Source organism: Aptenodytes forsteri, unplaced genomic scaffold (assembly GCF_000699145.1).
Source record: "Aptenodytes forsteri isolate BGI_AS27 unplaced genomic scaffold, ASM69914v1 Scaffold95, whole genome shotgun sequence".
Lineage (NCBI taxonomy): Eukaryota > Metazoa > Chordata > Aves > Sphenisciformes > Spheniscidae > Aptenodytes > Aptenodytes forsteri.
The window spans coordinates 1,027,066-1,043,976 of record NW_008794624.1 but is presented as its reverse complement, the minus strand read 5'-3'; the positions used below and the strand labels follow the sequence as shown (position 1 = coordinate 1,043,976).

Sequence of the window (16,911 nt, the reverse complement as noted above, 5' to 3'; positions counted from 1 at the left end):
TTACTACTGCAAACAGGTGAATGAAATGAAGTAGCTATGCAGCTGAAGAACCAATAACTACTTTTCTGGAGAAAAAGCATTTTCTTATATAAAAGGAGTTGTTACAGTAACAGTTAAAAATCAGAATAAATTAGCTAATTCTTTCAAGAGTAGATTTCCCAAAGTGGAGAGGAATGAATGAAAATAGCTGGGCAGAAAATGCAGTCAGGCATGAATAGAATTATAACTTTTGAAGTAGTGTATTGGACAATCAAAAAAACCAATCAATCTACAACCACGGAAGGGAATAATTTGGAATAATGTTCTCTTGCCTCAGGAGTTAATAGAGGAAAGCACTTAAAGACCACCATGAACTGAGAGAAAGAAGGCAAACGTGTGTCAGAAATTACGAAGTAAAAGGAACTGATCAGGAAAGCTAAAGACATCATTAAAAAAATTTATGGGTACCATGAATTGGAGCCCAGAAGCTTATGTCTATTAAGAACAAAGTCTCAATTTCACCATCTTAACAGTGAGGAGGCAGACATAAGCACTCATTTTGTCCAATATAAAAACCAGGCATATCCTTGAAGATCTTTCTAGTCTACAGATTCAGTGATGTTTAACTTTTCAAGAATAGCTACTTCTGAAATCTGCATATTCAGATAACTTAAGACTCCAAAGCATAGTGTCTACAAGTCAAGACCTCCAGCTCTTAGTAGTAATTTTTAATAAAACAGGAATTATGGGGCAAATCCAGTAGTCTAGAATCACTTTATTATACCAGTAAAGAGGTAACTAGTGCAATATCGTGTCAGTTAACTTACAATAAACAATTGTAAATGCTTTAAATAGATCCTAGAGTAATCCTAAATTTCTGAGGACTGCCACCAAGAAGTAAGTTCCATTTGGGTTCTGCAGCGATCAAAGCAAAGCACTATATGGCAGTCTCAGAACTGACATAGAAGTAAACATCACAAAAAAAAAATCATTGCTGGGGAGAAACACACTGGCTTCTCACAGGGATAACTGAATGTAATTTTCATTTGTTTCCACAGATCACTGGAATTAAAAAAAAATATCTTTTCTGTTTCCACTTAGTTGTATTTTCTTACAACTGCACATTTCCCCAAAGTCTGCTTAGAAAGTTGTAACTTACATGGCTGTACTTTGTCAGACAAGTGAAACAAGGAACAAGACTGTTAAAGAGTTTATTCCTTGCATTTCTTGCAGTTCTACTCTTTCAAAGCCAAGCCCATGTAGAATTTGAGTTATCCAAACACTGTTCTATAGGTGTGGGTATTGATGAGGGAAAGAACTCAGCTTGGTGCTAGCTGAATTAATCAAATCAATACACAACAGGCTGCACTATCCAGGAAAAAGGGACTGAGGCAATACCCATAGAAAGTGACAACTTGGGAAAGCAGCAGGAAAAAAAATTCGTAATTACAGGGAACAACTCATTCATGTGAACTCCAATGCAGTGATACAAGAGAAAAAGAATTAAACTAAAGCAAGCTGATACCAAGATGTTACCTTTATCCACAACACTTGTGAGAGGAATACCAAAACACTTTACATGTAAACTGTGGCATTTATAAGCATGTTGAAATATTGGAGAAATATAGCAGTACTTACAAAAATGGTCTGAGGACTCGAGCAAACGCATTAGAAGGTCTCAATTTAGAATTTACTCGTGGCCTGGGCATACATACCTGTTCCTGGGAATGAATCCCTCTCCCCACTAGTTTTACTTTTATGTGGTCTTTGAGGCCTTTATCAAAATAATGCATATAAAAATACAAAGGCAAACATCTTCCAGTCACAGATAAGGGACAGATATTTATTTATTTTTAAACGCAACATCAACTACTAGAATATACTACTAATACATGCAGCAGGCTATGGAAAGGCAGACAAAGATGCAGATAAAATGTGTTTTAGTCAACAAGCTACTGGCTCAACACAGGTTTAACTAGATAAAGTGTTAAGTGACCTTGAAGTACAGGAAGATGTTGTGCAAGTACAATACAAAACACTGGGCAGAAAATTGTAAATTTATAGTTTCATAAGCTTAAAACAAAGAACTAAACACAACACTATATTCCTGAAGTCTAACAGCTTTTCAGAGAGATGTCAAAAATTGACATGTAAATGTAGGAAACTATACAAGGAGAAACAAAGGGACAGCAAGAAGGCGAAGAAAACCTTTAACCATCTTTTGCTTTCACAAGTGCTAGTGACATACAACCAGTGCCTCTATCTTCAAGTGTTTTTCAGAACAATTTATATGTCAAAGAATAAACACTTAAAACCCACTTTTACTTTTGTAGTGAGAATCATATCCTGTTTTAAGCTTATATGGCAAAAAATTTGCTGTAAAATACTTTCTAAATATTGCAAAGTTTTAGTCACTATTTTCTTTAGCTGACCTCCTGTACAAGTGTGAAACAAACTTAGCAGATGAAACTGTACTGAGGATGGGAAATTATATTATACACTGTATATAGCAGTACATCATCACCACCATCACTTCTATTTTGTTTATATCATATATTGGGGGAGTGTGAAACAATAGTGTAAAGTTTAAGATAGAAAATTTTTGTAAGTCTGTAGAATTTATGGCATATTAAGCAAACAAATTAAAGTGCAAATATTAAGAACCATTAGGAAAATAAAGCAGAGATTCAAAAAAAATGTATACGAACCAAGAATTTGAGCTTTCTCTGCCATACATCAGCACAATCACACTAAATTAAACAGATTTTTGCATACTCTCATGAACTTGCATGTTATTATTTAATTGGCTGCTATGTACCGAAGGGTTCCTCCTATAGTTAAGAGAATTTTAAGGTGATTACACTGATCTTACAAAAATATGCTACAGTATTTCCTTTAAGCAGCCATCAAAACTTACACAAAGGTAGCCACGTCAGGTGACTAAAGGAAACACTCATCCCCTCATATGGAATTTATAAACATACTGTTTTCATCTTAAGGGTGGTTTTTTTGGTGGGTTTTTTTTTGGTTTTTATTTTTTTAAACTATCCCCCTAATAGCAAGATTCTTCGTCACAAAAATTAATAATGGTGCTATTTCCTCTCTGCTAGCTATCTTGAGGACAGTCAAGTCTAGCCAATTTCTTCCCAGGCCCTGCCCACCCCTGGTTTTGGGAAAACTTGAGAGAAACAGCACAGCAGAACAATCCAGATCTCATTAGTCACTTACTTTTCTTCTTCGTGCTGTTCTTGTTTTGAAGCCCATCCTGTGCCATCTTTAGGCACAATGTTCACGTTAGGGTCATTGCCTTTGTTCTCTGCTTTGAGACTGGGGAGGTTAGCTGGGGGAGGCATCCTCCTTGAAATAGCAACTTTTCCAAGACTCTGTAATCCATGGCGTGCAGCAACTGCATGCCAAAACAGGAAGTGCAAGTTAACAATGCTGTTTAGCGGATAGTGTTCATGCAAAGCTACATAAATCAATAAAAATGTTTTGCAAGAAACACAGAAAAAATTAAGAGTATAAGAATTAGAAATTCAAAATTTTTCATGTTTTAATTTAAAAAAAGGGAATTAGAAATACTTGGTTTGGGAGAACTTGAGTACTTTTTGAATACTGAGTCACTATGGTTAGCCTATTCCAGAGATTAAAAAGGATATATGGCCCCACCTTTATACACAATGCTCAGTGACAGAAAGGTAGAGGAGCCATTTAAAATATGATGTTGATGTCTTAATATCCTTTAACATGTTGTCAAGCATCATTCTCTTGCTCCTTTTGGAGTTTAATGTACCTTGATGAGTCCAGGAATACCCACATGGGTCCAGCCCATTTCTTTTTTGCTGCCAGTTCCAGCTGGCAGATGCTGCTCTTGCAAAAACATTCATACAAATTGCATTTACTCCAGACCACAAGTACGAAAAAGCAATATGAAGCTAGCGTGCTACACAGGACATTCAACCTACCAGCTAATCAACTCAGGTGACAAGTACAAGATACTACCCTAGGCATGTTGTATCATTACAAACAACCCAGTTTCAACCTTTAAAAATAATATTGTGGAAAACTTTAACAAAGTTTGAACACACTTTCCCTCTTTTCACCCCCCAGTTTAGGCAAGTATGTCAAATCAAATTCAAAGCCTTCAGTGTCATTCCCCCCTGGTTCTCAATCCAATCATGAAAAAGCAGGCCCGCAGTAGCCTTATTTGAAAGGTCAGTATAAGTTTCACCCAGCATTTGTCTAGAAAACAGACAAAGCACCTGATTGGAAAGTGATAATTGCCTTCTTGTTAATCAAACACCTCCAGTACTGCAAATGTTTTCTGAAATATGGTAAAAGGCACAGCTGGGGAATGGCATGTCATGCTGATAACAAATGGAGACTGCAGCTATAAAACAGGTTTTATTTACCTATATTCTACTTCCTACTAGACTGCAAATGCTGTCTCCCTGAACTGATACTCTTGTTTACAGCTAACCAGAAACTGTAATCAACATTGCTTTCCAGAATTCTTCCACTTAACTATTCTATCTAGCAGTTAAAAAAAAAATCTTGCTGTGGTTAAGTGCTCATACACTTTGCACTCTTAATTAGTACTACAGTAATGATGAAACAGAATGTAAAACTAAAGTCAGTTTACTCACCTGTGGTTTTCTGAGTTTCCAGTGACTTTCCCTTGTAAGTATTAAACAGACTGAGTGTTGCATACTTTGTTTTTCCATCCTTTGCTTTTGTACTCTGGCCTGACTTTTCCGACATTTCGGTGGAAACTCATCGAGTCTGGTACCTCCTGCTCACCCCTCAAAATTTGCCTGAAAAGAAAAACAACAGAAAAGCAACTTGAATATAAGCCAATACTTAAGACAGAGTTCACAGGGCAAAAGAGGACAGCATATTTAACACCATTAGCACTGTTACATTTAAGCATACTGGAGATGCCATAGAATACATTAACTCCAGAAACCCCTAGCCTTATGTAACACTTGTAATTTTAAAGCATTTCCATCTCTACAATTTGAATGTCACAAAATCAGAAGGGTCAGCATTTAATTAATATCAAACCCTGTAAAAGTGGTAAATATTGTCCATGATTTCACTAAAAAAAAACCCCAAACCCCAAACATGCAAAGTTTCCACCAGCATCTAGCTCCCCACTGTCGAAGCTCAATGACTTCACCCACTCCTGAAGCCAAGTGCTGAGATACTATTACCTGTGGTACAGTATTTCTGGAATTTGTTTTTTTCTCCCCAATTAAAATCATCATGAACTCAGCAGCTAGAGAAATTAAATACACTGAGTCAGAAATTTTCTTTATCAAAACTAGGAATACAGTATGTTCTGACAGGGAGCGTGAGACTTCCTTAAACCAAGAGTTACACTGTTGTTCTTGCAGCAGTAAGTTACAGGGCTGTTAGAACAGGTCATCTCTCTCCTCCCTCCTTCCCCCAGAATAGCAGGCCTTGACAAAAAGAACCCAGATTTTTTTGCCAGACTGGTCAACATTTGGCTATTTCAATGGCATGTGTTACACCAACAGCCATTCCTCATGTCATCCAAAAACATGAAATACAGGATGGAAGCAGGGTGAACCCAGCCCACCAAGCAGAGCATGTAACCAGAACACAGACCTCGGATATGGCTGTTAGGCCATCCCTTATCTATCCAAAAACCTACGTATTGAGGCTGCAAGGTTTCACTGGAAGCCACAGCTCACTACTCAAACATCATTAAAGGCACAGGGAAGAAAAAACCCAGCCTGATACACCAATTTAAACATGCTTATCTTTGGAGCTATCAGTCAAGCAGATTTTAGGCAACCATTCACTGTTCACCGCTGCCCCAATACTTATTTGCAATTCAACAACATCAAGCTTTGCCCATTATTATTCTTCATGGCCACACAACTGCTTTCAGCTAGCCTGGAGACCTAAATCCAGGCAGACTAGTTTATCAAGCTGGAGTCTAAATCAGACATTAGGCCCTGCATTAGCCTCTTCTTCTATGAGGAAACTCAAGTTTATCATAAGGTCTTCAGTAAAAGAACCTGGCAGATTCTTTCCCTTCAATTCTCCTGTTACTTGCTGCTCCCAGACTTGTATTTATGACCACAATCATCCTGGAGCATCAGAAGAGAAAGTATTGGGCAGATAATTACCAGGAGCACATGGGTGGCAAACAAGCTTTCAGGTGTGCATACAACCATATCAAGTAATACACTATAATTACCTGATATTTAGCTATGCTCACACACTCTTTCAAGTGAGAACAATTCGCAGTTTTAATTTTCAGCCCAAGACTTATCCCAGCCCCAGATTTAGTAAACCAAAAGTAGCTTCACAATGGTGAATAATCTAGAAGTTGGAAAGGGAAGGGAAAAAAAAAAGGAAAAAAGAAAAGATGACAGGTCATTTCTTGCCCCACCAATTCACAAAAGCAGCGAAGCCCTAATAGATGCAGGCAGAGCAGAAGGCAGTTTGAGGATGGTTTAAGATAATGTTGAGTTTTTGTCATACTTTCCAAAGCCTGTACTTCTGGTAGAGATCAAACATGGAAAATCTTAATCATAACTCTCTTTACTGCAGAAGACAGAATTCATACTTGGACAAATCTTAATTGTAACAATTGTTCTTTCTAGAACATTTGATAGCTTAAAGAACAGGAGGCAGTGATCACGTTCCCCAATAATGCTTTTTTATGTCAAATTTACAAAAATTGGTCTGCTCATTACAGCTGAGTTCTATGCCTTTTATACTATTAAAATTCATACTGTTTGACAAGTTTTTCCAAAGTTACACTACAGAGAAAAAGAAACAGAATATTTTAAATTGATTAAAATTGCACATTCCTCAGTAATCTGACTTGCAGAAAATAAATCAAGCACTGCAAACAGTGCTCTTTTAAATTAGGCCAGTCAAAATACTCATATTTAACTAAGTTTAGACCTGATACTGGTTGCCAAAGAAGATACACTTGCAAAATTAGACTTTAGACCAGCTACTCAAGCCAGGGATGACAAATCCTCCCTCTGAAGAGCCCATGTGGCCCTCTACAAACATACCTGCCAGGTCACACATTAAACAAGCACCCAGTGCCATCTAATAACAGTTATAAAGAGATAATTGCATGGTTTTGAGCCATATGAAATGTATCCAGCTCCAAGACCTTTGCCTTTTCACTCAAACTTTAGCTGTATATGCTACATTCCCATACCGGAGCATTGGAATCACTCCCTCTGTAGCACCACCTACAAGATATTTTAACATAGGACATGTTTAATTTGTGCATACAATAGGTTGGCAAGTACTAGACTCACCAAGTGATTCCCAATTTGCCCTAACATTTACATCTTTTGTTATTATCAGTAAGGTAGCTGTTAGTCCAAACTCTATTAGTCAAATCCTTAAAAGCAAAATGCTGCTGTCCACTAGGTTTAGACTCACTGTCATATGAATAAGAACATGAGATGGCTGTATACCTCTGAACAGCAGCAACACATGAAAGATGTCAGAACTACTTACCAAAATTAAATAACTACCATGATAGCGAACAGAAGGACAGGCAACAGTACAACCAATAACGGCAGCTGGCAGGGTTCACTGCACTATTAAAAAATTTAAGCAAGTCAGCGATTCATTTTGAATGACTACAGTTACTACTATGCATAATTACAGAAGGCACAATGCTCCCAAAATTCTGGAGCAAAGATTACCTTTCAGCCACACTGTAATGTTATCAAGTAAGTTAACTGACCTTCACTGTGGCCTTAAGATTTTAAGGTTAAAATTATTACTGCAATTTCTGTACCAGACTTTTTTTTCAGACTGCAACTGGTTAGCTTATTTAGATCCTGCAGTGAACTCAGAAGCATATGAAATTAGCACAGTAAGTAGCTGCCACAAATTCTAGATATCCTGGTCTCTGTTAAGGGATATTTACTTGTGCCCTTTTAGATACTTATAGTTGGTAGAAGAGCAAACAGAATGCAGTATATTCCAGACTGTAGAATCATATTTTTAAAATAATAATAAAAACACAGCAAAGAAAAAACCCATACATACTACACAGACCTTTTCCACTAAGTTCCTTGCTCTCCTGATCATTTCAGAATTCCCCAAAATGACTTGTTCAGAATTTAATGATACTAATTCATATGTCTGTAAACTTTGCATAGTGTTCCATTAGGGCCAACTGCAGAGTAGAAAAGATACTACCTCCACTTTGGAAAAAAGTTCTTATGTAATTAAATAAGGAAGAATATTACATATTTGAGGTCACTTTTGAGGACTGGAGGGGTAAGAAGTTTAAAACATCTAACAACTTAACTCAGCGATTCTTGTCTAGTTTCCTTCCTTCTCTCCCCCCATGTCTATTTCAGTATTTTGTAGTTTTATTATACATATGAAAAAACAGTATTTCATATATGTGAGAACAGAACAGCATTCTGTGTAAGCTATGATATTTTGTTGTCTTGGTGAAGAAGTACAGACAGGCATGGAAAGGGGAAGAGAGTTGTGTAAAGGTTCAGGTAGAAAGTTAGCTTCTTTATCCATAGGGGGATAAAGAAGGCGGGGGCAGATCAATTCTTACTATTGCCATGGAAAATAACTGTATTCTCTATGTTATGGTCTTCTAATTAATATATTTTATATGTTTGAAGCACAGCATACACCATTCCTCACCTTTGGGAGAAAGACTACTATTCCTTGTATTTTTCAAACATCCCATCCTAGCTGATGTAAGCACGGACAGCTGCATGACAAACTCTCTAGATCTGTATTTTACATGCTGTATTTTTAAACCTCTAGACAAAAGAAGTCTTCATTTTTTACACAAGTGTAACATGTCAAGAGATTTCTTCAGCAATATTACAGTTATCTTTTATATGCAGTCCTACCTTCTTAAACCCCACAGCCCACGCCTATTTAGCATACAAGCACACAATCAGTTAGGACAGGTAACCTGTACATTAGCTTCCCAGGATTTTGAAGTCCTAAAAACATTCAGTAAATACCAGAGTAATTCCCACATTCCCTATTCAATACAGCTAGGATATCTCGTCCCTGCCACTTCCACTCCAAAGGCTATATTTTGGCTAAATTTGGAGAAGGACGAGCTGGAATGACTTAAGGCAAAGCACACCATTCAAGACTCAAACCTGCTGAATATATCCTAGAACCTTCAACTCTCAGTGCCTCAAATGCCCATCTGTGAAGTGGGAAACATCATAAAAAACACTACATGAAAGTTTATTCGTAACTGGGACACATTAGCACCTCTCTTAAAACAGAAAACAAGAAACAAATCCAGAAAGACTTTTCATACACTATTTTAAGCACATTAAAGAAAGTGGTTAAGGGGCAAAAAACATCATATACGAATTTGTCATTTGTATCCAGCCATAACTCCACTTAGAATAGCTTTGTTTCTGGCACACTGAAGAATGTGGTTCTGCTAAGTCTGGAACTAAATAATACAATTGAAAAAAATTAAGCTTTTTTGCCACATGCTCGACTGATATTAGAGGCAGATGTTCCCAAATTCAGTGTTATTAATTTCAAAAGACCACTGAACTCAAAACCCCAGATAAATTAACACAGCATTAAAAATTTCAGCTAGAAAAGAAAGGTTTCATTTCAACTGTAAGTCTGGCATATTTAGACTCTAGAACTTCACTGGAGAAGTTGCCTCCTAACTGTAAAACCTAAGCATAATCTGCAGCTAGATATTAAATTCTGAAAAACAACTGTGTGATCTTCAGAAAAGAGACTAATTGAGATCATTTACAGAAATATAAAGCCAATTTATAACAGAGAAACATAGGATACTGGATTCAATGTACTTGGAACCCAAAAAAGCCTGCCTTATTTATAACCCATTATAAAGGAACCCTGTTATTTTAAATGAACACTCAAAAATATTGTGTAATTATTGAATACATGGGTTTGCGCAGAAAAGATTGCACACAAATAACATAGAATTACAATTAAACATACTGATTTCACTTCTCTGACATGGATGTTTATAAACAATACACACTAACTAACAATCTCTTATGATGACCTTATATTTACAGCTTTCTAGTGCCCAAAGCATCATTCTGGGACTGAGGTTTTCAGGCCCAATTTTAGCAAAAAAACCCAACACCCCCCCTCCCCAAATGTTTTGGTCATTTATCCCACTATTAAGAATTCTTAATAGCTTCAGAACTTACTTAATAGGACATGAAAACAAGTTTCAAAAACCTCCAGTAACACTTAAGTAGCAAAAGTCTCCATCAAATCAAAGCATCTAATAAAAAAGGCTCTAAGGTCAGGATTTCCCACCCTCCCCAAGAGCAATTTGCAGCAGGGTTCATTGTCAAGTAGGTTGTTGCTAAGCCAGCTGAAAATTGCAGTAAAGATTTTGGGAACTTTTGAGCTTCTATTTCATGTACCTCAGACATGGCTCTATGACCTACAGAATAGAAGCTCTCCAGATCTTCAAAGAGTTCTGGGTAGATCTCACTACAACTCATTCTTGAACAAGATCTATACTAAGTTTTACTTCCTTAGAAAGCCGGGCTACTACACACTTCCACCTCAATTTTTCTTCCCCATATCTAGATTTTGGGCTCACCAGTTTTCAGCAGAGCTTGAAAGAGGGTACACAACGCAAAGATTGCATTGATTCTATAAATTCTGTGAAGGTAGGTGGCCAAGTAGGAAAAGAAAACCCTTTTAATCACCATCTCTTCTGCACCCATCACCTCAGAAGAAAAACCATAGCACGGGCCGATCCCTGAGGCACTAGACAATCTACAGAGGAGTATTGTTAATGGCCACCAAACGGAAAAATGAAAATGAGTTTTGCTCCTTAGAACCAATGCACTCTGTCATGAGACAAAGCTGTAGCAAAGCAGGCTTTGCTAGTCCTATCATTCTTCAAATTACTCCCCTTTAAAGCCTAAGAAAGTCTTTCCAAAACACGACCAAAACTAGGTATGTCAGGTGGAAAACAGATCATGACAGAAGAAAGCCATTTTAGGACATTATCCCACAGGTGCATCTTATTAAAATGCAGTCTGTGGATGCCAGAAATGAGCATCCACAAATATGTCTGCATCAGTTCTAAGAGACACCTAACAACAGTCTAAATAGAGCTACTAAGCTAGGCAATGAAAAACAACCAAAATTAGCCACCCACAAAAAGTCTACACAGAAACTAACTTTACCACAAAGCATATGTTAGTTTAAACTAGCCATCTATAGAGCAAGCAAATCTTTTGCTGCCTTAGAAAGACTGGAAGGCAGCTTGTTGAATTGTCTTCTGTGAGAAATACTAGTCACCTAGAATACGGCCTTCCAACAGGACAACCAGCAACAAACCACAACATCTCAGGGAACTTTTATTAGGAGTCTCTTAAGTCTAACATGGCACTAATAGCAGTGACTAACACTTTTAAAATAAACTTTCAGGACACATCCTGCAGCAGAAATATATTAGCACACACTAAAATAATCTGTCGGTTCTATTCTTTTTTTCCAGTGCATTCTTGAGAACAAAAGGAAAAATGAGTTACGAGCAGCTGGCTGGAGTAAAAACAACACAGATAAAAGGACAGCAACCATGCAAACCTCAAATTTATCTCTATCCACAGATTTGAATATATATTTAACTGTATGTGCATGAATATTTCATTCAACATGCATGGAAATCATATACCTGTGGAACAGCCCTGCCAAAAGAAGCTTGATCCATAGGATCAATCATGATCAACATGTCTTTTTAAGTGTGCCCATATAACAAGGGATCCAAAAGCTACAGACAGGATAAACTCACACTGGTAATAAAGCTGTCAAAAATGCACTAAATATTTTCACTAAAGCCTCTTCCTTTTAGCTAAGATAATTTCTGATACCTGTACTGTTTATGAAATCTTCTCCTCCTGAAGTGACCTCAGGAAACAGAGAGGTTATGGTCCCCTCCCCTCACAGGCAGAATGATGCCAGTACAGCTAGTTAAGAACTCTGGGGAAAGAAAGGACAGTTTTCATTTCATTTAGTTTGAGGATAAATTTTTTTGCATGTTTATATTCAGAGTATCAAATAAAGCTGTTCAATATTTTGACAAATACTATCTAAATATTATCTAAGGCAATACTCTTACCCAGGGATTCAATGCTATCAATGTTTATGTATGTCACTTTCTTCCATGTTTTACACCAGTGGCCCAATTTTGGTCTCCCACTTTCTACTGAATAAGAGAAGCTGTTCATCAACACAGCTCTTATACTTACTTTACCTTTTACATTATCTCCTTCCTTCCTTGTAAAGAGGCACTCAAACATAAATACAGCTATTCTTATGAACAAAATGCTGAAATTAGCAAGCATCTCCCTAAAAATTTTATTCAGTTCTCAACTACTGTACGTGCAGAACATGTAATACCTCTGTCTACTTTAGCTTTATAATTACACTTCTAAGTACTCTTCTGGCTGTAGATTCTTCTACATTTGTGACATAAACCCAGTTTTATCACTAGATGAGATTCAAATCTAAAATGTACAAAGTGCTATCAATGAAACATTTAAAATAAATAGTATAAGACTGGCTACAGAAGGCATGCCACAAATTAAAAAAAACCATGTTTTTGAGATGTACAAATATAGATAGCAGGTTTTAAAGGTTGATAGGTACTAAAAGATGACCAATGGCTACCTAACTTTTTTTTAAACACTTTTTTGTCATCTTTGTAAAATGATGGCCACTTACTGAAGTAAAGCAAATTCTCTTGAAACTAAGAGTAAGGCTCTCTCCAAAGCCCTGCACATAATTCTTATGGCTGTGATAATATCCAGTGAAGGTCTTTAAATCCTTATCACATCAAGCAGAATGAAGATAGTAAAGAAGTGGTTCAAACGAAAAAAAAACCCAACTCTCTTTTCCAAGGAAAAAAGCTGGAAGGACAAAGCATTGGCACCATGTTTCTCACTGGAAGAGGCTGATGAACTGAAATTAATTTTCAGTTTAAATTTTAGACTAAAGCCACAGTGCTTCCAATCTATTTAGGCATCTATCTCCTGCTACAACCAATGGGAATTAAGTTCCCATCCTGTGACTCAAATTAGCAGAGTGACTAGTAACTTTTTATGGGTAGTTTCACTGTTACCATTCAGAAGCTTACCAAGAGCCAGCAACATACTTAACTTTTACTTTGTAGCTACTAAGATACAAATACTCATCCGGACTTCCCAGACAACAAACGAAATTTGTAAGCAGGCAGCACATCACCACAGGAAAGGAGTCCTAAGGAAGGAACAGATGCTCCCAAGCAACAGGCAGTGAACGAGGTCTGGAGCGCAGACACCTAGTAACCAGCAGCAGATGAACCGGTGACTTAAAGGGAGTTCAGGACCAACAACCAACCCCTGCCCTTCTTCCCAGCAGGGAAAAACATTTCCTCAGACTACTGCTCCTATGCCTTTACATTAAGGTTTTCACTTTCTAGTCAGTTTTCTAGTAAATTTACATCCTCTGCAAAGGAAGGACAATAGCTTTGTATTTTAAAGATAAGTTTACAATTAAAATAGAAATCAATTTTTAAAAGTATCAAGTATCAAAGTCAAGTATCAAACAAGGCTGAATTAAGAAACTCCCTTCAATGTATTTTGTATCTTCAAACTAAATACGGATGATAAACTTAAAGCTCCAAGGCTCCTCCTCTTGCTTGTCACATTAAACACTATTTCCAGAATTTCAGAAGAAAACAGTAGTAGAATGTAATTCTTTGAATTACCAGAAGTTAGACAATGAAAAAGGGTACAAGTATCACCAGAGAGTTTTAACAAAAAAAGCCTCTACTATTGCCTACAACTTCTTAGTCTTGAACATCATTAGACTTACCACTGCACCTCCGTGTTCCACCACTCATACAAAGCCACACACACTCTCCCCCAGAACACCTAAAGTACAGTTGAATAAATTCAAGCGTAACTATACAGCTTATACTAAATTAAATACACAAGGTCCCTAAAAACCATTCTGCTTAGAATATTTACATGACAATTCTGAACTGAAAATCCAAGATCTGCTATCTCCAGCAACAGGACCTTTAGGCACACAATACTCCTACAGAAATCCTCTCCCATACTTACTCTAGCATTCAAGTACCTTCAAGAAGTGAAATACACAATGTCCAGACTCAGCCTTAAGTCTATAATCTTCTGTGTAGCCAAAAAAAAAGGATGACTGGCTTAAAAGCTCTAGACAGAAGTGATTTTAATTTGGCTTCTGAGTTTAGAAAATTTATTTTGGTCATTTTTTCAAACTTCTTTGCAACATGAGGGACAGATCTTTAGAGTAATATACTGATGGAATTTGCATACAACCAAATAAAGAGAATGGACTTAAAGGTTGAAGTTGTACACCATAGCTGCGTGTGTCACAGGCACCATAAAATTATAAGAATCAGAAACCCAGGATGTGCCACTAGACCAGATGCATGTCGAGTTCAGCATTCACCTCTACTGGAATGGACCAGAATGATCTTCGCATAAATACACCAACCTCAACACTGATCCAGCACATCTTGCTTCTGCCCTTACATTCATGGTTTTGGAAGGTTGCATTTGTCCCAGATAGCTTCCCACTGATGACTGAAGTAAACACGGACTCGTGCTTAAAGAAATAGTTCTCTGTATGTCTGCTGGCAAACTCAAATAGTAATGACCAACAGGCTAGTGGAATGAGCTTTTCAATTCTTTTCAGAGCAATTCCCAGTTTAGGTTGAGGCACAACAAAGCAGCAATGTAAAACGAATCTTGTTTCTCACTGATACATGAATAAAAAGCTTCCAGAGCCTGAAAAGACTACAATCTATATTATGAGAAGAATACAGTTGCCAGACTAAAATTTCACCAGTGGTGTATAGTGACCACATAAAATATACTACAGCCTTCATTGGTATTGCAAGCATCTAGCTCCTTTACTCACTTGTTCTACATAAACCAGACTAGTGGGAAAAACTTAATACCACCGCCACAGCTCAAGTAAAAATGACAAAGATTAATAACTACTAATAACTGTACTGTATTAGAAGCATTCCTTCAAGTATCAGCCCATTTTCAAGTTATCAAAGTACATTTAAACAGCTTCTTTGCCAGAAACGATTTTTCAAGACATTCCAGTAAAGAGACTGACAGCGCGTGCCACACGTAAGTCAGAACTAGCACACCATAAAGCTAATGCACTAACACAACACAGCTATTCTTGCAGGGTTCTGATAATCCTCAAACATAAATTAGAATAATTTAGATGTTTTGCAAGATTACCGAACACATTTCAACTAAAAATGTATCCATTTCTGAAAATGTAAGATCCAAAACTTCTTTGCAGCTCACTTTTAAGGCAGGCTATTTTATTCCTTCTTAGCCTGACAATTTCTTTACAAGTCTCTATTTCTTTCTCACTGAGCATTAGAGCAAATTTTTTTGCAAGACAGGTTTTTGATTTTCCAGTTTCATGCAGTTAGTTAAGAAACTTTTTAAAATTGTAAATTTTTAATTGTGGCAGGAGTTTTGAAGTGCTGGAAGGAAGCCAGGACCAGAAAAAAAAAAACCAACAGTTTCTATACAATTAAAGAGAGCATCATGAGATGCGGTCTCATTACTTCTAGGAACAGAACAATGTAAGCACTTTCACCCAATTAGCTTTCCAACTTGCAGATGCCAAATGAGATTTTTATTTTAAAGATTTGCAAAAGTGTTTATTAAAGAAGTTTCCATTATTTAGAAGAATGAGAAAACTTCAAAGCTCTCAAAACTGAATTGCTGCCTATTTGAGAAAAAGGGAATAAATTAAGGCAAATTCTTGCAGAAACAAGCCACGTACCTGCTATCAAAGTACAGTATTCAAATAGTAGGTTGTTAGGCAGCACTTTTTTCTGAATACAGAAAACTAATGCGACCTGTCTTACCTATCAGAATTCTTTTTTAACTGAAAGAGTTACAACTATTCACTAGGTTTCTTATAAACTAATTTAGGTCAGTTTATCCTGACCACAGCCACTCTCTGCAAAGGCATCTGTTAATGTTTAAGATCACAAACAGTCCCTTAAAAAAAATTACAAATGCACTTAGCATACTGTCACAAGTACCACTTTGTTTCTTGCTCAACTGCATCACACCATCCAGCAGAAGCCTGGAAAGGCAAAAATACTAGCATAGCCATTATCCCCATGCACACAGAAAGCGACATGGGGAGTCTCCTCCTTAGCGGCATCCTGAGTAGTGGTTGCTCTGTCAGGCTGAGAACAGGGGAGCAAAAGGGAAGCCCACAGTGGGGCTGCAAAAGAAGCTACACAACTGATGACATACAGATGTCTGTTCATGTCCGTTCAAATGAGTGTGCTGAAAATATTCAGATGGTCGGCACTTTTCTGCACTTGCTACATTTAGATTTAATTGTATGTAAAGAATAATCAGAACTGGTGATGATGGTTGGTTTGAGGATGCGTTTGCAAGAATAAAGGAAACAGAATTGCTTGTACCCTACAGCAAAAAAGGTATGAGCAAGAAGCCTCCACATATTACTGGATTTTCTCTTATTTCTAAACATACAGAGTACCAGCGAGCTGCGGTTCCCTTCCAGCTGCACTTCAGCAGATCTGATTCCAGACACAGGCTGAACAGTGCTTAGGATCTGTTCCTCTGCAGGCGGCTGTCTGGGACAAGTTACCAGAAACAACAGCTGAGCTGAACAAGAGTTGACTCCTTAAGTCGGTCACAGTGTTTGGTGCAAAACACTTCCTTTTAGGGAGCTGATGAAAGATAATCAATAGGTACATGAAAACAGACCAGATTCCCAACAGATGAGCAGCAGAAGTTGCAGCCATTTAAAATCACCTCTCTCCAATGTTTCATTTTTCCCTTTCGTTTTAATACTCTTACTGCA

General features: G+C 37.2%; 1 protein-coding gene across 2 annotated transcripts in view; it reads right to left on the bottom strand.

Moving 5' to 3' along the window:
* The window catches only part of PRRC2C (proline rich coiled-coil 2C), a 66,610-nt gene extending 54,710 nt beyond the window's left edge, over positions 1–11,900 (bottom strand). The window contains exons 1-3 of one of the 2 annotated variants that reach the window (XM_009273295.2): positions 11,880–11,900; positions 4,626–4,793; positions 3,208–3,385 (exon numbers count right to left, since the gene is read on the bottom strand). In XM_009273295.2, coding sequence (XP_009271570.1) covers positions 3,208–3,385; positions 4,626–4,740 — 293 coding nt within the window. In that variant the 5' untranslated portion in view covers positions 4,741–4,793; positions 11,880–11,900. Of the gene's footprint in view, positions 1–3,207; positions 3,386–4,625; positions 4,794–11,879 lie in introns of those variants that run through there. The other variant, XM_019470496.1, reaches the window with a different exon arrangement.
* Between the last annotated feature and the right edge of the window lie 5,011 nt (positions 11,901–16,911).